A 23,060-nucleotide genomic window follows, 5' to 3' on the forward strand; every position below is an offset into this window, starting at 1 on the left:
GTGTCTTGATCAGAAAATACAAACTTCACAGGATGAATCAGTGTTATGTTAATATATTCTTTTAAAAATATGAAACTAATCACTATCACCTCTTCTTTGCATGCCTGACATCATTCATCAGTAAAAACCATTTAGGTGTCTGCATTTTCTTGTGAGAATATTTTAGATTGTTAATTCAATTTCTCGATTTTGGTCACTTCGAGTTTTCCATTTTGCTGTGAGATGGCCTTGGTCATTTTGGTCTTTATAGGACTGTCCCATTCCATTCTAGTTGTCTAGTGTGTCAGCACAGGGACATCTGCATACTTTCCTACAAGTCTCCTTAATTTGTAGGGCTGATTATGTTGTTTCTGCTTTTGTTCTTGGTTTTAATAGCATATTTCCTTCTCTTCATGATTAATCTGCTGAAACTTTTGTCAGAGTTTCCTTTGGGGTCTTCATTGACGTGGTTATATATATAATATAAATATATATATTTATATTCTGTTTCCTATTCTATTTCCTATTTCATTGCTTCTTCTTTAACTTTATTATGTCACCCTTTCTCTTGTGCTCATTTTAATCAACTTCTGGTAGCATGTATGTGTTTAGGCATTACAGGTTGAACAGTCTTTTTATTCTAGTTAAGCTTTACCTTCAAGCTATATCTCCTATCCTTCTTTAATATTACCTTTTATTTTGAGGCACGATTCACTCTGTGATCCCCCTGCTTCAGCTGTCCTACAAATTATATTCAAACCTCCACGCAATGCAATAGGCAACTGTATACAAGTTTCAAGAAGAAAATTACTTCTTTAAGAGATTTTATTTATCTTATGTATGTAAGTATACTGTTGCTGTCTTCCTACACACCAGAAGAGGGCATCAGATCCTATTACAGATGATGGTTGTGAGCCACCATGTGGTTGCTGGGAATTGAACTCAGGAGTTCTAGAAGAACAGTCAGTGTTCTTAACTGCTGAGCCATCTCTCCAGCCCCAGCTGGAGTCTTGATATGTTGTGTTTTGTGTTTTATCATTGCCTTTTGAAGAGAGGAGAGGATGAGCAACTACCTCAGTACTGGGAATCCTGCCTCTCTACATTGGTCGTGTGTGTGTGTGTGTGTGTGTGTGTGTGTGTGTGTGTGTGTGTGAATATATGTGTATGTGTGTATATGTGAAGTGTTGTGTGTATGTGTGCATGTGTATGTGTGTGTGAGTGTGGGTATGAATGTGTGTGAGTGTGTATGTGCATGGGTGTTTGTGCATGTGTATATGTGCATGTATAGTGTGTAAGGGGCAGCACAAGTTCACATATTGTGTGTAAGTTGAGAGCAGATGTCTGTTTCTAGTGTTTTTCTCAGGTGTTATCCACCTTCTTTTGAGACAGACTATCTCCTTGGCTTGAAGCTTGCCAAGTAGTTTCAGTTAACTGGCCAGTGAGCCTTAGGGTCCTGGTGTCTCTTCCCCTCAAAGACTAGGATTAGAAATATACATTGTTGGGTTGGGGATTTAGCTCAGTGGTAGAGTGCTCGCCTAGCAAGCGCAAGGCCATGAGTTCGGTCCCCAGCTCAAAAAAAAAAAAAAAAAAGAAATATGCATTGTTGCACTTAGCTTAGAAATATACATTGTTGCACTTAGCTTAGAAATATACATTGTTGCACTTAGCTTTTAACATGGGTTTTGGGGATTGAATGCAGGGCCTCATGCTGACATGGCAAGCACTTTATCAACTGAGCCATCTCCCAGGTGCCTGCATTGCTCTTTTAAAATAGCTCTACAGCTATTAAAACTCAGAGTCAGGGTATGATTGCGGGATAGCAATTTGATTTCACTTCAGTCAGTAAGCATCTACCGAACGTCAAGTATAGATAGAATCAGTGCTGGGGATCCAAAAGTTGCTAAGTTCAATCTTCAGTAGGAAAGACGGCAGAGAAGCCAGCAACGCAGTCCAGTCTTGAGCACATAAGGATGAATGACCCTGAGTCCTCAGCAAAGGCAGCAAAAGTAGCCCATGCTGCACTGCTTTTCTTGACAGAGTATTTTTCAAAAAGTACATTAAGCATTCCCATACCTACCTATTTCAGGAACCACAACAATTCCCACAAGTCATGTGATAATTACCAACGTAATTTTAAGGGACAACATCTTAATTCATGTTAAGTCTAATGGTTATCTTATTTTTATCTGGCCTGTGTTGATTTTTTTTTTTTTTTTGGTTCTTTTTTTCGGAGCTGGGGACCGAACCCAGGGCCTTGCGCTTCCTAGGTAAGCGCTCTACCACTGAGCTAAATCCCCAGCCCCCTGTGTTGATTTTATAACACCAAGCTCTGATTCAATAAAGACATCAACATCAGAATCATTCTAGGCAATGTGGAATGGTATCAGGGTGTCCAAAGTTGTGGGGAGGGGCAGGGAGGGTCTGGGGGGAGAACCACAAATTGGGAAGGTATAGGGATCTCCTTTAAATTTTTCGTAATAATTCAGTGTGTCATCAAGGGAGACTGTATAGTTGTGCATTCAGAGAGTTTACGGATAAATAAGTATGTGAGAATAAATATCTTTTGACTAAGTGCACTGTCGCAGAAGTTGGAGACCAGCAGCATAGTAGCAGTGACACTAAGCTGACGATCAGGAAGGCATGGGTACAAATCCCAGTTCAACCACCAGCTTGCTATATGAACATGTGAGAAAGGCTGTGATCTCTGCACCCATAAAAGAATAACCTATTAAATAAGCATCGTCAAGAAGTTACTGTCTAGCTCTAGTGTTCTAGAAAGCTTTTCATTTTGCTTTTCCTGTTAAGTATTATTCTGGCACCGTCCAAAAGAGAGAGAATACTTTTTGTGAGTCTTGTTCTGTAGCCTTCACTGTCTTAGAGCATGCTATGTAGATCAGGTTGACTCAAACCTGTAGTTTGGCTCTGCCTCCCAAGTGCTAGGATTACAGATGTGAGCCATCACAATGGACGGAGTATTTTATTTTATTTTATTTTTTAAAAGATTTATTTATTATATATAAGTACACTGTAGCTGTCTTCAGACACAACAGAAGAGGGCATCAGATCTCATTATGGATGGTTGTGAGCCACCATGTGGTTGCTGGGATTTGAACTCAGGACCTCTGGAAGAACAGTCAGTGTTCTTAACCGCTGAGCCATCTCTCCAGCCCAGACAGAGTATTTTAATTAGATGCACATGCCTGCTTATTTCTGAGTTCCTAGAATGTTTCCAGAGAATGATTTCTGGCCTTCGACTCCGCCCCCCTCTCCATGGTGCAGCTGGCTATAGATAGAATACATGCCTGCCTGGATACTTGTCTAAAATCTACTAAATGTAGACTTATTAACAGAGCTATGACTTAGTATTATTCATGTGCAAAGAGATAAACCTAGACACAGCCACAGACGGAGCACGCTCAATGTGATTGATCTGATTAATTAACTTCCAGGAGCACAGGAAACTTCGTGATCTGAGTCAGTAATACATAATAATCAACACAACTTCAATAGGTAAAACACCTACATAGCTTTATGTGTGGCAGCTTTACCTTCTACTCAGAAACTGAGAGATGAGACAAGGAACCTCACCAAAATTTAGATATGACTCAAGTCCCAAGAAATTAATAAACCCTTATCTAGGTTTTTAGAGTCAAAGAAGCTTAAAGTCTACACACTTTACTCTTCTGGAATCACTTTTCAGCTTAATGTTTGATGTATTAAATGTTAGACTCTGGTTTCATGGATCACAATGAAATAGACTGATTATTCTTTTCAAATAATGGCACTGATTATTAGTACGTGGTTCTTCAAAAATGTATTCCTAGTTTAGTTTTGTTTTCTAGTTTCAGTAGATAATTTGGAAGCTGAACATAGTTGCATGCACCTGTAATCTCAATATTTGGGAGGAAGAAATATGAGGATCACCGTGAGAGTGGGCCAGCCTAAGATATATCAGGATCCTGTCTCAGTCAATCATTCAGTAAATAACTTGACATTACTAAGTCATCTAGTCAAATGGTTATTTAATATCTACTTCACACACTTTGTAAGAAACACTTAGCTAGTTGTGGTTATACATGCCTTTATTACAGTACTCAGAGTGCAAAGGTGGGCAGATCTCTGAGTTCTGGGCTAGCCTGGTTTACATAGTGTGTTCCAGGATAGCCTGAAATCTTGTCTCAGATTTTAAAAGGAAAGAAATAATGAGTTGAATAAGATTTAGAAAGGATAAAAATGTAGCAACCTTGCATTTCCTATGTAATATTGTATAATGTGTAGCAACATAGTACTTTTTATTAAGCTTTTTAATATAAAATATTAAATGGGAGCTAATGCTATTGCCACCAATCTTTAGCATCTAATGTAACTATTAAAACTCAGCTACTATGATTCACCTGTAAGACTAGGATAATCTTATTTGGGGTATGTTCTGTATAATACGTTCATATTTGTCTTCCAGGAAAAAGGAACAAACAAAAATAATGGGGCATCCTAACTTCTATTGCAACCAATCATGGAAAAATGAATTTGCAAAAAATTTGCTCATAGAAACAATAATGAAAAAATAGAGTAAAAATAGAAGGGTAACGAGAAACTTCCACTGTTCTCGAAGTCAGGAAGGCAGCGATACACTTGATACCAGGGATTGTTTTGTGTAGCAATGGAGTAAAGAGGTAGAAGCAAATCCAGCTTTAAACTCAGTTCCAGCACAGGCTGTACTTTGTGACCTGAGGTATAAAGTGCACTCCTCTTGCTGGACATCAGCCAGGGACAAATTTCACTCTGGCTTCCAATGGGTAAGCAATCCACAAGCTTGATTTCAAGATTCTAACCTTTAGCTTTAAACCCACACCATGGAAATGAGCTAGCTTTCACCCTGAGTTGCAGACTCAGGGAGGACAAGGTGTTTGATACCTTGATACCTCCATGAGATCTCATCAGATCAATGGCAGTGCCCACCTGGCACGCACAGCACAGTTAATAGACAAGGCGCACAAATATTCATGGGTTTGTGCTTAACGTCTACTCAGAAAACTGGGTCCCTGTCTACCCTGGAAATCCTTGACCCTTATTGTTTTGTTCAGCACCACTTGCTTTCTGTGCCACCCAGCTTTATACTGTGTGCATCTTTGGCCTGTGTTCTGCTTTTGATATAGGTAATTCTTTTTGCTTTTATAAATGTTAAAAACAATTATTTATTCCTTGTGCGTGTGTGCGTGTGCTTGTGTGTGCGTGCGTGCATGCCTATAGAAGTCTATGTATGTGCACCATGTGCACAGAGAAGTGCTCTCAAAGGCCAGAGGGCATTAGATCTCCTGAGCTAGAGATACAGATGGGAGTGAGCCACCATCTGAGTGTTGATAAATAAAACCCAGTCCTCTGCGAGAGCAGTAAGTGCTCTTTAATTCTTTCTCTCCCTCCCTGCCTCTCTCCCCCCTCTCTTTCTTCTTTTTTTTCTTTTCTTTTTAAGACAGGGTTTATCTGAGTAACTGGTACAACCTCTGGCTGTCCTGGTACAACCTCTGTGGAACAGACTAGTCTCAAACTTAGAGATTCTCCTGCCTCCGCTTTCAGAGTGCTGAGATTAAAGACCTGCGTTCAGTGTTAACCTCTTAGCAGCACAGCCTTCTCTCCAGTATCTCCAAACTTTACCATTAGGCAACAGCCAAGGCTTGAATGATTTTTACTGGGCAGCTTGCTATTTCCTGAGAAATAAACACTCAGAGGCTTCACCTTCTTTTCAAAAACTGTCCAGAGCAGGAGCTTTAAATATCTTATTTTCTTTTAGAGTTGAAGTCCACAGGAGAAAACTAAGTACAGAAAATCCCCACACAACCCTGTCTTGTTGACATCCTTCATCCTCATAGTCAACAAGGAGTTTTCAATCTTCAGCCTACACATTGGCTTCTGGGACCTATGTACTTGACTTCATCAAGTTATCTGTATGAAAAATACATTTTATTTAATTCAACAACTACATAAGTTAAGGCTATATTTTATTTTGTTAATTTTTTTACTTTCTATTGTTTCCTATTTCCCTAGTGAAGATTTTAAGTTTGAGGGGGAAAAGCCATGAAATCTCTATTACCATTTTCCCCTAGTGTCTGTCTAGAGTATATTTACATAATCTGTAATCCTTCTAACTTTCATTCATTCCTAAAGGGGAAGGATAATAACACTAGAAACCCAAGGTTCCAGGGAAATTCCTCTAGGGTATGGTCTCCACTGTCTGCTTTGTCTACAGTATCTTAAATGCAGTCTGTGTTCTGTCTAATGTTAGGCATCTTATTTCAGACTCACAGATTCCAGTCTGCTATTAGAAGATTATTCATCCAGGTTGAGTCCTCAAACCAAGAGAGCCAAGCGGAGCCTTCTGTCGGGAGAGGAGACTGGAAACCTGTCAGGCAACTACATGGTGCCTATTTACTCTGGACGGTGTGTGTACTTTCTCTTCCTGCGTGGAATTGTTATAAGTGAGGAGTCAATAGCAGCTAACATTTATTGAGGACTTACTAGATACTGGTTTACAAACGACGTAGGAAGCCTGGAGCCCACACTGAGAAAGATGGGCTCGTTGGAATCAAGGCATTCCATTTCCAGATGCTTTTGTCATCTATATATACATATATATATATTATATAGGATACATGACAAAGAAAAGTGGTTTGGGGGCTGGTGATTTAGCTCAGTGGTAGAGCGCTTACCTAGGAAGCGCAAGGCCCTGGGTTCGGTCCCCAGCTCCGAAAAAAAGAAAAAAAAAAAAAAAGAAAAGTGGTTTGGACATAACGTTTATCTAGTCAGTTGACATGGGAAGTAGAGCTTTAGTTATGAGTAGTGAAATACGATTTAAAGTCAATTCATAGAAAGTAAAAGAGTTTCAAAGCTATAAAGTGTAAAGGAGGTAAGGATGTGGAAGGGTGAAGGAAGGAGAGTAAGAAAGGACCATAGAGGCAGGAATATGATCAAAATGTATACAATGTATAGTGTATGTATACAATGTCAACAACAAAATTACTTTGTAGAATTAGTATACTCTGATGATTTTTTAAGTTATGTATGTTAAAATCCCAAACGATACAATGTCAGAGTACTGAAGAGACCCACTCTGCATCAGAGTCTTGTGTGGCATTTGGACATTGGTTTACACACATGGCAGCTCTGGGCTGCGCACTGCGGCAGACTTCATACAATTACATCTCTATTTAACTGTACATTGTCATCTTTTCTGGAAAAAATCATAACTTCATCTTTTATTATAAACACACTGAGTTGATCAGTGTAACTCCTCAGTCAGTTTACTTAGCTTCTTTAAGTCTTTCTACCATGTATCTGGAGTAACAGTAATAGTGTTTACCTTGTGGACTTTTGTTTGGATGGAATGGCGTATCATATGTGAAAGGCACCAGAACCACAATAGGAACCATTAATCTTGTCATTCTTAATGTTAAAGGAGGACACTTTCTTCTATAATAAAGAGATTCTAATTTACCAGGATATTCAAGATTTGTTTTTTTTTGTTTGATTGTTTGTTGTGTATGAATATTTTGCTTGCTTGTGTATAAGTGTACCACTTTCATGCCGTGTTCATGGAGGTCAGGAAAGGGCAGTGGATCCCTAGGGGACTGGAGCTACAGAAGGGTGTGAGTTGACACACGGAAGCTGGGAACGAATTAGGGTCCTCTGCAAGTGTTCTTAACCACTGAGCCAACATACCAGGCTTATCTATTGGCCTGGGAGCCCCTGCTTGAGCTCAATGAAACTGGGTAAGCTTGTCATTGCTATGCTGTTTCTACATTCTGCTCCATTGTTTCAGGCAAGTGCACATCAGTGGAATCAGAGACTCAGAAGAAGAAAGAATTAAAGAAGCTGCTGCTTACATAGCTCAGAGGACTCTTCTTGAGAGTGAGGAAGCAATCATGGCCTCCAAGCAGAGCACAGCCTCCAAGCAGAGCACAGCCTCCAAACAGAGCATAGCCTCCAAACAGAGCACAGCCTCCAAACAGAGCACAGCCTCCAAACAGAGCACAGCCTCCAAGCAGGCCACATCCACCTTTCAACAAGAGGAAACATTTGAAAGGAAGTCAAGGAACATTTCAATTCGAGAAAAGGCAGAAGAGCTGTCGCTGAGGAAAACTGTAAGGAGCTAATTTCAGCCTACTTGTAAGAGTGGAAATGTGTTTTACAGGCTGTGTGTGAGCACATGTGTATAAATAGACTAGTTTGTTTCAAGGGCAGAACTATGTGGCATCAGGAGACAAAGCTAATGGAAACAAGGAGAAAAGGCATTAGAATATGTAGGTCAAATGAAAGCAAGCTTTGGAACCTCAAACTTCACGGAATTTCAGATTTGAAAGATTTAAGTACGTTTCTAGAGCCCCTTTAGAAATCCACTCTAGGGACATTCGCTCAGTCTTAAGGTTTTAAATAACCAAATCCACTTTTAAAACCAGAAATTATTTAATCCTACTGTAAAAATAAGGGTCAAAATGTAAAAATTAGCTCTGAGAATGTAGTAAGGTGATACTGCCCATATAACATATCAAGCCTCAGGTTGAATCCCCACCAAGCTGTAAACTAGGACATAATGGTGGGCCTGTAATCCTTGCATTTAAGATATAGAATCATGAAGAGCAGAAATGTAAAGTCATCCTCGACTATAAAGTGAGTTTGAGGCCAGCCTAGACTACACAAGAACCTATCTCAAAAACAAAACAGAGCGAAAGTAAAATTTTGGCTTCTCCTTGTTACGTTAGCTCCCAAAGGAATTTAACTTGGTAGTATCTTGAGAGTGTTTGATTGTTACCTTCTTGCTTTTTCCAGTTAGAAGAGACCCAAGCATACCACGGAAAACTAAATGAAGACCATCTCCTTCACGCTCCCGAATTTATCATCAAACCTCGTTCTCACACAGTCTGGGAGAAAGAGAACGTGAAGTTGCACTGCTCCGTAGCAGGCTGGCCAGAACCCCGCCTCACGTGGTATGTTTTCTTTGTGGAAGCTAGTAGAGTTGATGGCCGATTTAAGTTTACATCCAGAGAAAGCACACTGGATTAGCAGCATGCGAGAATCAACTGTAGGCTTGTACGTGTTTCCAAAAGAGTTAAAGTATGGAGACAGTTTTACGAATGGGAAGAACAGATAGTCCTTGCATACGGACACCACAGCTTAATACTTTAGGATCGTAACAGTGGGAGGGTTGACTGAGTGCTTGCCCTGCTAACATGACAACCTGGGCTTGGGTTCCTGCACTCACGTAGGAAGCTGAGTGCTCCTGTAATCCCAGTGCTGAAGAGGTGGGGACAGGAAGAGCCCTGATCCTAATTTAGACAAATCGTGAAGCTCCAGGTTCAGAGAAAGACCTTATCCCAAAAGTATGGTGGATATTGATTGAAGAAGACACTTGATGTTGATCTGGCCTTCACACACGTGCATGTGCTCGCACAAACACACACACACACACATACACACTTGTACATACATATGTGCGTGTATATATATATGCACACATGAATAGATACTCATACACAAAAAACAAAAACTCAGAGTATATCCATCTTTTTTTGTTTTTCTTTTCTTTTATTGTATATTTTCTTTATTACATTTCAAATGTTTCCCCCTTTCCCGATTTCCCCTCTGGAAACCCCCCATCTCACCCTCCCTCCCCCTGCTTCTATGAGGGTGCTCCCCCACCCAACCTCCCATCCACGAGTGTATCCATCGCTATCCCTCTTGCCTCAGAATCAAAAACAAAAGCAACAATAGCAAAATACCAAAAATGACTATGAATTACTATGGCAAATAATTTATAGCAAGCAAAGGTGAGAAATGCCACAAAATGTTTCTAATATTTCAACAAAAGTAGGTTTAAAATTTTTTTCTTACAAATTTTCAAATATAAAAGTAAATTAAAACTTCATTGCTTTTGCCCCACCCTTCCCTATGACTGTAAAGCCACACCATCCAACCTTTAAAAGAATTCTTCCCTTTACTTGACAGAGGGCACCATTCATCGAGACTCATTCTTTACACCAGTTCTTCCAGGAGGTAAAAGCCAGACGCTGCAGCCGAAGTCTTCTCTTTAATACTCAGGGGAAAATGCCATTCAAAACAAAAGAACTGGTGGGGAAGGTGCTGTTCATGATTCTGAGAGCGAGAGTTGTCTCTGGGCGAATAGAAATGTTGACAATCAGTGTCCACGCACTGACAGTCGGCTTTGGTGACAACAGGGTCAAACCCAGGGGTGTGGAGCAAGAAGTTCTACAATTTGGCCTTGCAATGTTACAAAAAAGAAACACAAGACGAGTAGTCTGAAGTGGATTTAAGGTTCTCTCAGAGAGGATCCCTGGAATTTAAGCCCAGTTTATTCCCAGGTAAACCCACCTCAGGGAAGAGATTCTTTATGGGGTTTGTGTCTCTTCTTAGACATGGCGCCTTTTCTAAGAAGCACTGCCAGAATTCTAATTTATGTCACAACACAGGTGTAAACTGTGTATTTTCCACAGGCATCCTCTTCCTCAGAGAGCAGGGAACTCATGACCAGGTGAGACCCAGAGCTGTTGGTGATCACACTGTTATCATTCAGGATTCTTTGGTGCCTGACTGCAGCTTCCTGGCACTGGCACCAAGTACAAATGTGAGAGGAATTTGGGCTGTAGATGGGGGCTTAAGGGAATATACTTGTGAGGGTGCTTGGCACAGCCATGCTGGGCCATGGCTCTCAGAAGCATGTCCACCAGGGTCTGGTTCCCTCAGAACCTTTTCCAAAGACACATGGGCTCCAAGTTTCCACTGGCCGCTGTTAGGTCATGGGAGTCTGAGGTCTAACAAATGTGAGCGGGCAGCAGCTGTTCTCCTGGCCAATCTCATATTACTGGCCACATCTATTTAAGTGGAACTCAGAGGTTACCCAGAGAACGCTGCACAGCAGAAACGCAACACTCAGCAAGGCCAGGTACACAACGTGTTGGCATCCCGAGATTGCACTGAAAGTAGAAAGTGTCCTGTTTGCGTGTTCTTGTTCAGCAGAAAAGTTGTTTGCGGAGAATGCCAGTGCACCAGGGTGTTGAAGCCATCACGGAGGAGACATCTCTATTGTGGGGGGAAATGAAATCTTAACGTTTAATAGGCCATTCTATACAACAGCCTGTCTAACATCTATTGGTTTAAAGGTGGAAACAGAATTTATGTTGTTTTATTTGCGTCTATTCTGGAAGGTTATGTTAGAACCTGAGGAGAGCGACTGCTCCCAGTGGAGTGAGATAAAAAGGCACTATGAGTAGCCTTACATCCCTGGTGCTTAGAGTAGACAACTGTGTCTCCATCTTGCTTCCCATGAAATGATAAGACATAGAGAATGAAGGAAGCACATGCTTTTAATGGATGGGAGTGCGTCTCAGTTGGCAGAGTGCTTACCTAGCCTGGGTTCTATCCCCATGACTGCATAAACTGAGCAAGGTGACAAGTGCCTGTAAGCCCACCACTCAGAGATGGAAACAGGAGGACAGGAAGTTCAAAGTCAACCTTAGTTATATATAGGGAGTTCAAGGCCAGGCTGAGATCTAGGAGACCCTGTCTCAAAAAATGTTATTTGTAAAAAGAGAAAATTGTTTTGGTTGTGGATTTTTTTTTAAAGTGCCAGATTTAACTGTATTTCCTCTTTTAACCACTGAGCCAACTCTGTAGTCACAGATACTTGGTTTTTACAGTGGGTGATAGCTCCTTTTTACACCGGATTCACACCGGCATTCCCACTTGCTGTGAGATTTAACGAGTTTAAGGTTACCTCAACTTGCATGGCATCGTGATAGGAAAAAGATCATAGGGCATATTACTTTCACTGAATTTCACTCTGCTGAGGTGCTCTCCCTACCTCTCCTCACTGTCTACATGAGCTCTGCAGCAAGGCCAACATTTGTATATAAGGGTGAAATGTGCATAGCTCATTAAACAGGCAAAGTCACAGGACAGTAGAGTGTTACTCCAGAAGTACACGAAGCCTCATTAATTAGTGGAAGTGCTGTCCATACAAAGGATTTAAGCCTCTGGGAAACCATCCCAGGGTGCAGATTACTCTCCATAGCTGGCTGATGACTGGCTAATTTGGAATTCCACTTTCCAGAAACAACAAGCTGTGAAGTGTGTGTGTGTGTTGGGGGTGGGGGGACAGCAAACCCCTTCTTTCCCCTGACCTAATACTGAAGGCAGACAATCTCAAGTGACCCAAACCCTGACTGCCTTGCTGTGGAATTCCCTGCAGAGTAGAACAAAAGCCCTTTCTGGCTTAGTCCTTCTGTAGGGCTTTAACCAGGAGTTTCTCCGATGCATTGAGGCCTTCAGCATTCCACGGACAAGTGTTGTGTATTTTAAACCAGTTTCCTTTGCCAGGGAGTCATATGGCTGTGAATGTTTAGCTGGGAAAGCATAAAGGTGCTAAGCTGAGTGGTGCCGGAGGGTGGGAACGGTGGCACAGCCGTGGGGAGCTGCAAAATAGCACTTTAACTCAAACTTTATAGAGCTATGAACAACATTGTTGACTTGAAGCCGAGCTGAGCGTGGCTCGGTCATTCGGTCAGGCAGCACATGACACAATGTTTAGTGTCACATTGTCATGACACAATGTTTAGTGTTACATTGACCTCCTGGACTGGGAAGAGCTACAGAAAAACCTTCAGCGTGTGGAAACCTAACCAAACTCAAACACCCAACACACCCAGCAACCCCAGCCACAGCCACCACCAGCACAGTAACACCCAAGCAAGCAGGAGGTGCTCAGCTGACCCAAAGCTATCTGAGCAGAAAGTGTAGCCCTTTTACTCCTGAAAATGGGAGCTTTGAGATTCAGAGCTGATGGCAGTGGTCTCTGACCACTGTCTGAAGTCACTTCCAGGCTTTCAAGAAGCAAAAAGGCAGCAATGTGTTCTGAGTAGGGAGTGAATCATACAGCGTGCCAGGCACCCAGCCGTGACTCTTGGGCTAGAACAATCCTCTTCATTTCAGATCCGAGGGAAACTTACTGTTATCATGCCATTCAAAGTCATCCACGGCACGAGGTACGCGTTTTTCAGAACTTGATTTCTTTAGTAAAAAAAAAAAAAGATGGTATAATTGAACTATTTTATCATACAACAATCCGATCCAACACTGATCATCTGTGATACACCCGTGACTCCCTCAGGAGTGGGAATGGAAGGAAATGTATATCACACAGAAACGATGCCCCATCATCAAAGGACTAGCAGCTTAGTAGGAGAGACGCAGACCCAACCATAACTTTTAAAATTACGTTCATTTAGTGTGTGTGTGTGTGTGTGTGTGTGTGTGTGTGTGTGTGTGTGTGTACACAGGCCATGGGATATGTGGGGAAGTCAGAGAAGAACTTGGAGGAGCTGTTTCCTCTCCTCCTAACATGTAGGGCCTAGGGATCAACTTCTAGTCATCATCATGCTTGTTGGCAAGTGCCTTTCCCTCAGAGCTATCTCACTGCCCCTCAACAATAACGAGGATAAATGTCGTATTTAGGGAGTGACCACGATTCAAAGAGATGAAAACAGTTGATAATCCGTAAGACTTGTAAAGAGGAGTGTTGAAGACTTGGCATCTCACACATGGTGTCCGCGCATGTCTCTGGGTGTCAAGAGTCTTCACGGCTGGCTTGCAGTTTAGCTGCATGGAAATGAGAATCAGAGAGCAGTGTGTAGGAGCTTGGGAAATAGTGAGCAAGAGGACCAAGGTTCAGATCCCCCAGAACCCATATAAATGGCTGCTCACCATGGTGGCTCACCTAAAATTTCAGCCTTGTAAAGCAGAGACAGAGGCTCTCCGGAGCAAGCTGGCTTCTGGACCTGCCATATCATTGAGCTTTGGGTTTGATTGGGAGGCCCTGCTCCAAGGAAAAGGGGAGAAAAGCAACTGAGGAAAATTGCTGATTTCAACCTCAGGTTTCTACGTGAACGTGTACCAGAACATACATATATGTGAACACACAGAGACATGCACATATACCATGCACACATGTGCATAAAAAGAAGAAAAACGAACTGTGGGACTTAGGAATTATATTAGACTTCTATTTCTATATCAGAATACCTAGGGCTACCTACACAAAGGTAGGTTTATTTAACTGTTTTGAACAGTGTAGGTGCCAACACTTATGAGGTACCCCTTGGCAGTGCCACATCATGGCAAATGGAGTCACAGTAAGTGAGCATTGCCGGAGGGGAAAAATGACACAGAAAACAGAGAGGGCTCGCTCAGTATCTTGGAGTTAACAAGGCACCACAGGCCCCCAGTGATCCAAGAGCCTCCCCAGTAAAGATTTCACTACTTCAGGATGCTGCAACACTGGAGACCAACCTTCCAAAATGTGAATCTTTGGGGACAGATAGGGCAAAAGAGTTAATGGAAACCAGTATTTTTCTCTTGTATCACTTTCCTCCTCCCCATCTTCTGTTTTTCAAAAGTCTAAAGAAATGAAAGGCAGCCACACAGAAAACAACTAAAACATGAAAATTTCACATTAGCCAGGAGACAGGCAGTCTTGGTTCAAGTCCCAGCTCTGCTGTGTCTGCCTTTGCCACAGGGATGACTTCATTGGGGAGTGAGATTAAATACTGTCCTAGTCATTGGGGAGTGAGATTAAATACTGTTCTCACATGGTGGTTGTAAGGACTTGACTTCCTGATGCTGTAGATAGACAGAGCAGGGAACCCTTTGCCATCTGTGTTTATTAATTTTATTATATTATTAGTTTTACCATAATTAGTTATAGTAACTAATTATGTATTAGTGCATACGTGTTATGACTGGTTCACATTAGTTATATCATTAGTTTTACTACATATGAGGTAGTTTATCTGAAGGGTAAGCAAGGGATCCCTTGCTGCTGCTTCTCTTCCTCCTCTCTCTCTCTTTTTAAAAGATTTATTTACTTATTACATATACAGCATACCGCTTTCTCACTGCATGTACACCTGCAGGCCACAAGAGGGCACCAGATCCCATTACAGATAGGTGTGAGCCACCATGCGATTGCTGGGACTTGAACTCAGGACTTCTAGAAGAGCAGACAGTGCTCTTAACCTCTGAGCCATCTCTCCAGTCCCTCCTCTCTTCTTTTTAAGAGTGGCACCATAGCACTGGCTATTGAGACCATGGGGACTTGAGAAGGTCAGGTGCCTCTCACAGAATGGAAGTCAGTGTCTCACAGAGAAGCCCGTCTGTGTGGCCTATCTTCTGTGAGGGAGAGCAAGCTGCAAAGAGGACCAGAACAGTTGGAAGTCTCCTGTCATGATCTGAAGTTATCTTCAGGCAAAAGTCATTCTTACTATGACAGAAACCAAGTCATGAGTATAATGGCCTTTCTATGCAGTGGCATTGTTACTAAGAATAACATTCGAGGATGGCAGTAGGAGGGGTAGTGTGCTTTCCTCCCACAGTGAGAGCCAACAACAAAAACCCCAACACAAAGCTTTCATTCTATCTTCACTATAGTCGACTTTGTTGTTGTTGTTGTTGTTGAATATAATGTTTATACAAAGAAATGTGTGTTATATATGAAGGAAGAGTTTGGGCGAGTTTATTTTGGACTGAATACACTCATGTGTATAGCAGTGCTCCAATGGAGCCCGAGTATATTTAGCACCCAAGACATCTCCTTTATACCATGTGCCCACCTCAGGAAATTCACCATCTTGACTTTGAACAACATCAATGAATCGTTCTGTTTCCCTACTATTTACTTATCTATTCACATTACATCCCAACTTCAGCCCTCCTCCCTCCTCTTACCCCCTTGCCCCTCCCCTTCTAGAGGAGGGAAAGCCTGACTGTGAGTTGCCACTGCTTCCCCTCCTCCTCTTTTCTTCAAAAAATAAAAATAAAGGGTTTGAGTGGATAAGCCTCTTGTGGCACCACAGCACTGGCTATTGAGAACGTGGGGACCTGCCCTGGCAGGCTGAGTTGCAGCAGGACTAAGTGCATCCCACTGCAGCCGGACAAGGCAGCCCAGCCAGGGAAAGGGGATCCAAAGGCAAGCAATGGAGTGAGAGACAGACCCTGTGCCAATTGTTAGGGGACTCTCACGAAGACCAAGCTGCACATCTGCTACAAATGTGTAGGAGGCTTAGGTCCAACCCATGCATGCTCTTGGGTTGGTCATTTAGTGTTTTTTGATTTTATATGAATAATCGCCACCATTTACTATTTCATAGAAGTAGCTTTTCATTACTGCTATGTGCATGAGATGCACACGTGCTATGACTGGTTCACATTTTTCATATGAACTTCAATGACAAGGAGAAAGCACATTGAGAGGTTTTATTGTAGTGCTGGTGAGTTTAGTTAGGCTTGGGAAATTTGCATTACTTTTTTCTTTTTTCAATAGATGGAATTATTGCGCTTCACCTACAGGTGTATTTACAGGAACAATAAGTGTGTATATGTGTGTCTCTTTCTCCTCCCCAACACACACACACACACACACATGCACGCATGCACACGCACACGCACATGCACAGAGGTCAGTCATGCAGTTAATTACTCTTTAATCTGTTCATCTTGCTTCTGTTTTCTTTCAGGTATAAAAACCAGGTGCCTATAAATGTCCATGCAAACCCAGAAAAGTACATCATTGAAAGTCGATATGGAATGCATACTCTTGAGATCAGCAAGTAAGAGCACATGAGTATTTGTGTGTGTCACTACCAGACACTCAGGGACACATCTTATCACTCAGGTCACAGACAAAATTTACCTTCTTTCTGGTCCCCATGCAGGTTTATCTAACGGTCTTTTATGTATACTTCTTTTCTTTTCTTTCACATTTTAAAGTTCACATGTGATGTTTATTGTAGCTTCATAATTTTCTTTTTTTTAATTGGTAATTTTATTTATGTACAAGTCAAATGATATTCCCCTTCCTAGTTTCCCCTCCTAACCCCCATCCCATTCCCCCTCCCCCTGCTTCTAGGAAGGTAGTCTCCCACCCACCCACCCACTCCTGTCTCCCCGTCCTGGCATTCCCCTTCACTGGGGCATCGAGCCTCCAGAGGACCAAGGGCTCCCCCTCCCATTGATTCCAGATAAGGCCATCCTCTGCTACATCTGCAGCTGGAGCCATGAGTTCCACCATGTGTCATCTTTGGTTGGTGGTTTAGGTGACATGTATGATGACTAAGTCTGCTGTGCACACACTACCTCCTGCCTCAATCTCACACTTGAACTTCGCAAAAGATGATAAAATGAGTATATGTGTTTTTGTTTATCTCTGTATCTGTAGGTCCTATAGAAATTATTAAGAAAACAATTGCTTAAGTAGGCATCTCTATGTCAGTGTCTCATCACAGAATTCCAAACCCACAGCACCGTGTTCTTATATTTTTAACCAACAAAAGGCATAGGGATTGGGATGAGTGTCACTGGAACTGAATAGAATGGGAGAATGGTCTTCCCTGCAGCCCACCAGCAACTATGGGGCACTGTGTGCCTTGTCAGTCTGTGTGGGTGAGTCAGGGACAGACATTGGGATGTCGCAGGGTTAAGCAAAATTTGAAATGGAAACTCTGTTAAAATTTCCAAGTCCTAAAAAAATGCATAATGTTTCCTAAGACGGTTTGAAATGCAAACCCGATTATGTGGATGGGAACAGTAGACCAGGACCCACAGTTCCAATTCAGATAGGCCACATGTGCTGAGCCGTAAAAGGAAAACTAACTAATCATCCTTGCAGCATGCACGGCCTTCTTCTCAGTAGAAGAGTTGGCTCAATAGACACTGGGCTTCAAAGAGAGCCCAGAGGTCCCTGCACTCACCAAGCCCTCATCTGCAGTGGAATCGCTTCTCAGTAAGCAGTAATGAGCCTCTGGTTTTCTAAAATTAAACAGTCTGAGAAAGGCAACTGTATTTACCTTCCTGGTCAGCAAGACACAGTGTATCACAAATGAAACTAAGTAAACCCGAAGAAAGAAGGAAGAAGGTGAGAACTAGAGTGATTAAATACAAAAACAGTCCACCTGGAGTCTCAGTCTGACCTGTGAGGACGTTGTTCCCTGGTCAGCAAGACACAGTGTATCACAAATGAAACTAAGTAAACCCGAAGAAAGAAGGAAGAAGGTGAGAACTAGAGTGATTAAATACAAAAACAGTTCGCTTGGAAACAGTCCACCTGGAGTCTCAGTCTGACCTGTGAGGACGTTGTTCCCGCATCCATCTTTGTACGACTCTCCTGTCCGTGTACTGTTGTATGTTGTACACTGTCCGTGTTGTCCGTGTACAACATAAAGGAACTCCCAGAAAGTACTTGTGATATGCTATGAGCTGGAACTCCCATTGGAGCCCAAATATCAGTAGAACAGATGAAGTTTCTTATGTTTTGAAACCACAACAAGGAATGGTATAAAAGATCAGTCTTGTGCAGGTTTGCGGCTCAGGGAGGCTGTGGGAAACCGTCATGAAAAATTGCTCCTTTCTCTTCCCTGTCATCCTGATGCTAGACCAAAACCTCATTTCTGAAGCAGGACAGCATGGAGTCCTGCTCAGGGTCATTACCTGTTCCAATGCTACATGCATTGGTGGGCACTTTCTCCTTGGCAGTACAAAGCAGTTTCTGGATGCAATTGATATCCTTAGTACTTTGTTAACTCTTCTTTGGCATTTTAAGTGAACCAAGGTTAGGGTCGCACTGGATCACAGATATTCTCTTACCATCCTGCTGCAGTGTGAACATCAGCAGGTGACTTGGACTATATAACGTACCACAGGATCAGAGACAGTCCCTTCATCAAGAGCCACGTGTGAGCCATTAATTTACCATCTGCTCTGTTAGCAAAGCATTCCTTGAAGAAACAGCCGACTGTTACAAGGAGTCACGACCACGGTCATTCATCTTCGTGTGTGTTTGCAGGTGTGACTTCGAAGACACGGCTCAGTACCGGGCCTCGGCGATGAATGTTCAAGGAGAGGTCTCAGCATATGCCTCGGTGGTGGTGAAGAGTGAGTTTGCTTTTGCTTTGTCCAAAGTGGATTTAAAACTCCTGCCCATGCTAAAAACCCGGGCAATCACAACGTGGCTCACATGTGTCCTCTTGTCCTCTCTAGGATATAAAGGAGAACTGGACGATTCTCTCCTCCGTGGTGGGGTTTCCATGCCTCTCAGCTGTAAGTTTAACAGCACATTCGATAAGCACCATCTTTATGCAAAGTGTAGCACAGTAATGCTCAAATTCCAAACAATGTTCTGAACCCCTTGGGTTTAAGGAAGCAACGTGATTTTTAAAACAATGAAATAATTCATGATGCTTATGTAATAGTGCATGCCAAGTCGGATATACCACCCACTAACCACCCATGGTTTAAAAACAGTTTGCTGTTTTTAAAGTTCTTTGGCTTCTAGTCTGTTTCCAAGGTTAATTGATTTGTCCTTTGTATTTTAAAAGTAGCCTGTTTATATTTGTTAAACTGATCATATGCTCAGACAGTCAGGTCCACACTTATTTTCTACACCTTAAATAATGAGCAGTGAGTGTGGGTAACTGTACTTTTTGCTACTTTATTGGGTTCTTATATCTACCACCCTTCTCCACTCCAATCCCTTCCAACTAGGTAGGAGAGAAAGAAGGTTAGAGAGGACAGGGACATAGACACCTTTAGACTACTTCCTGCTGATTAGGGGCATCAAGTTCCTTGGGGCAAGTTCCGTCTTCCTTGTCAGTATATTGGCAAACCAGCAGCAGCCGCAGCAGCTTCTCGAGGCTCTGGCTTTCTTATACCCTCTGAAATGTCCTCAGAATTCCAAACATAAACCATTTTCAGCTGACAGAATCACACCCCTGCCAGAGCACGAGACAAAGCAACTGTAGACAATTTGAAGCACCCCCTATTCCACACCTGGGATTAAAATGAAAACATATTCACACAGCATAACTGTTTCTTTTTAAGAAATCCAAATTCTCACTACAAGTGAAGTTCTGAAAATACTTAATACTTCTCCCTTCTCCTGGCTTGGTTTTCCGCTTCCCTGGTTTGGTTTGCTGTTGGTAGATGACCTGTTGACTGACTTCACGAATAACTCCAAAGTTATAACCCCTGGTGTCAGTCCGCAGGAGAGATAAGGGAAGGAAGTGATCTTTCCCCATCACATTAGTGATTCTGAAACCATGACATAGCTCCCAAACCCCTCACGATTGGTGTGATACTTCATTCCCCAGTCTCTGACTCCACTGTGCTCATTCTTGTGGCCAGATTTCTCCCTTTTTCTTAGCTTTCAAGTCAGGTTCTGAAAGCCCAGCTTGACTCTTTCTTCCAGAGTTTCTTCTGATCACCTCCTGTACATCTGATTGTGTTAGTACATCTCTTCCTAACAGAAATGAGAGGGGCTATAGTCGTAAATTCTATTAATGTGTGTTTAGTACCTGCGTATGTGCTGCATGCTTAGAATAAGCTTGTAAGCTTCACAGACAAAGCCATGGTCTTGTTTCAGTGGTTGACACAAACATTTGTTTTCTAATATGGGCAGGGTTTTTTTCCTATTTGCATCAATTCACTTTAAAGTCCTTGAAACCTTATAAAGTTTTGTTAAATTTTTATTTGTAGTATGTGATGTGGGAAAGCACATGTGACACAGGCCTGTAGGAGTGACCGTGGAATTCTTTGTCCCCAGGTTCTTAGAGCTGGCTTCCCACTGAATACCAAAGCAGTCTTTGATGGTCAAGCTCAATCTCAGATACAGAGAAGTTAGAGACTGCACTCACTTCCACTTGGTTTTGGGACCTTAGAACTGATACAGAACTTTTTTTTTTTTTTTTTTATTAACTTGAGTATTTCTTATATACATTTCGAGTGTTATTCCCTTTCCCGGTTTCCGGGCAAACATCCCCCTCCCCCCTCCCCTTCCTTATGGGTGTTCCCCTCCCAACCCTCCCCCCATTGCCGCCCTCCCCCCATAGACTAGTTCACTGGGGGTTCAGTATTAGCAGGACCCAGGGCTTCCCCTTCCACTGGTGCTCTTACTAGGATATTCATTGCTACCTATGGGGTCAGAGTCCAGGGTCAGTCCATGTATAGTCTTTAGGTAGTGGCTTAGTCCCTGGAAGCTCTGGTTGCTTGGCATTGTTGTACTTTTGGGGTCTCGAGTCCCTTCAAGCTCTTCCAGTTCTTTCTCTGATTCCTTCAATAGGGGACCTATTCTCAGTTCAGTGGTTTGCTGCTGGCATTCGCCTCTATATTTGCTGTATTCTGGCTATGTCTCTCAGGAGCGATCTACATCCGGCTCCTGTCGGTCTGCACTTCTTTGCTTCATCCATCTTGTCTAATTGGGTGGCTGTATATGTATGGGCCACATGTGGGGCAGGCTCTGAATGGGTGTTCCTTCAGTCTCTGTTTTAATCTTTGCCTCTCCCTTCCCTGCCAAGGGTATTCTTTTTCCTCATTTAAAGAAGGAGTGAAGCATTCACATTTTGATCATCCGTCTTGAGTTTCGTTTGTTCTAGGGATCTAGGGTAATTCAAGCATTTGGGCTAATAGCCACTTATCAATGAGTGCATACCATGTATGTCTTTCTGTGATTGGGTTAGCTCACTCAGGATGATATTTTCCAGTTCCAACCATTTGCCTACGAATTTCATAAACTCGTTGTTTTTGATAGCTGAGTAATATTCCATTGTGTAGATGTACCACATTTTCTGTATCCATTCCTCTGTTGAAGGGCATCTGGGTTCTTTCCATTTTCTGGCTATTATAAATAAGGCTGCGATGAACATAGTGGAGCACGTGTCTCTTTTATATGTTGAGGCATCTTTTGGGTATATGCCCAAGAGAGGTATAGCTGGATCCTCAGGCAGTTCAATGTCCAATTTTCTGAGGAACCTCCAGACTGATTTCCAGAATGGTTTTACCAGTCTGCAATCCCACCAACAATGGAGGAGTGTTCCTCTTTCTCCACATCCTCGCCAGCATCTGCTGTCACCTGAGTTTTTGATCTTAGCCAATCGCACTGGTGTGAGGTGAAATCTCAGGGTTGTTTTGATTTGCATTTCCCTTATGACTAAAGATGTCGAACATTTCTTTAGGTGTTTCTCAGCCATTCGGCATTCCTCAGCTGTGAATTCTTTGTTTAGCTCTGAACCCCATTTTTTAATAGGGTTATTTGTTTCCCTGCGGTCTAACTTTTTGAGTTCTTTGTATATTTTGGATATAAGGCCTCTATCTGTTGTAGGATTGGTAAAGATCTTTTCCCAATCTGTTGGTTGCCGTTTTGTCCTAACCACAGTGTCCTTTGCCTTACAGAAGCTTTGCAGTTTTATGAGATCCCATTTGTCGATTCTTGATCTTAGAGCATAAGCCATTGGTGTTTTGTTCAGGAAATTTTTTCCAGTGCCCATGTGTTCCAGATGCTTCCCTAGTTTTTCTTCTATTAGTTTGAGTGTGTCTGGTTTGATGTGGAGGTCCTTGATCCACTTGGACTTAAGCTTTGTACAGGGTGATAAGCATGGATCGATCTGCATTCTTCTACATGTTGCCCTCCAGTTGAACCAGCACCATTTGCTGAAAATGCTATCTTTTTTCCATTGGATGGTTTTGGCTCCTTTGTCAAAAATCAAGTGACCATAGGTGTGTGGGTTCATTTCTGGGTCTTCAATTCTATTCCATTGGTCTATCTGTCTGTCTCTGTACCAATACCATGCAGTTTTTATCACTATTGCTCTGTAATACTGCTTGAGTTCAGGGATAGTGATTCCCCCTGAAGTCCTTTTATTGTTGAGGATAGCTTTAGCTATCCTGGGTTTTTTGTTATTCCAGATGAATTTGCAAATTGTTCTGTCTAACTCTTTGAAGAATTGGATTGGTATTTTGATGGGGATTGCATTGAATCTGTAGATTGCTTTTGGTAAAATGGCCATTTTTACTATATTAATCCTGCCAATCCATGAGCATGGGAGATCTTTCCATCTTCTGAGGTCTTCTTCAATTTCTTTCCTCAGTGTCTTGAAGTTCTTATTGTACAGATCTTTTACTTGCTTGGTTAAAGTCACACCGAGGTACTTTATATTATTTGGGTCTATTATGAAGGGTGTCGTTTCCCTAATTTC

The 23,060-nt window shown here is 42.2% G+C and overlaps 1 protein-coding gene across 5 annotated transcripts in view; it reads left to right on the plus strand.

Moving 5' to 3' along the window:
- Myom1 (myomesin 1) overlaps positions 1-23,060 on the plus strand; it is a 129,285-nt gene that overhangs the window by 11,707 nt on the left and 94,518 nt on the right. For 4 of the 5 annotated variants that reach the window (NM_001191584.2, NM_001432105.1, XM_087566553.1 and 1 more), the window contains 6 exon segments: positions 6,274-6,414; positions 7,793-8,114; positions 8,800-8,957; positions 16,554-16,646; positions 18,878-18,966; positions 19,072-19,131. In NM_001191584.2, the coding sequence (NP_001178513.1) occupies positions 6,274-6,414; positions 7,793-8,114; positions 8,800-8,957; positions 16,554-16,646; positions 18,878-18,966; positions 19,072-19,131 (863 nt within the window). 5 annotated transcript variants of the gene reach the window in all.

This window comes from Rattus norvegicus, chromosome 9, assembly GCF_021556685.1.
Source record: "Rattus norvegicus strain SHRSP/BbbUtx chromosome 9, alternate assembly SHRSP_T2T, whole genome shotgun sequence".
NCBI classification, from domain to species: Eukaryota; Metazoa; Chordata; class Mammalia; order Rodentia; family Muridae; genus Rattus; species Rattus norvegicus.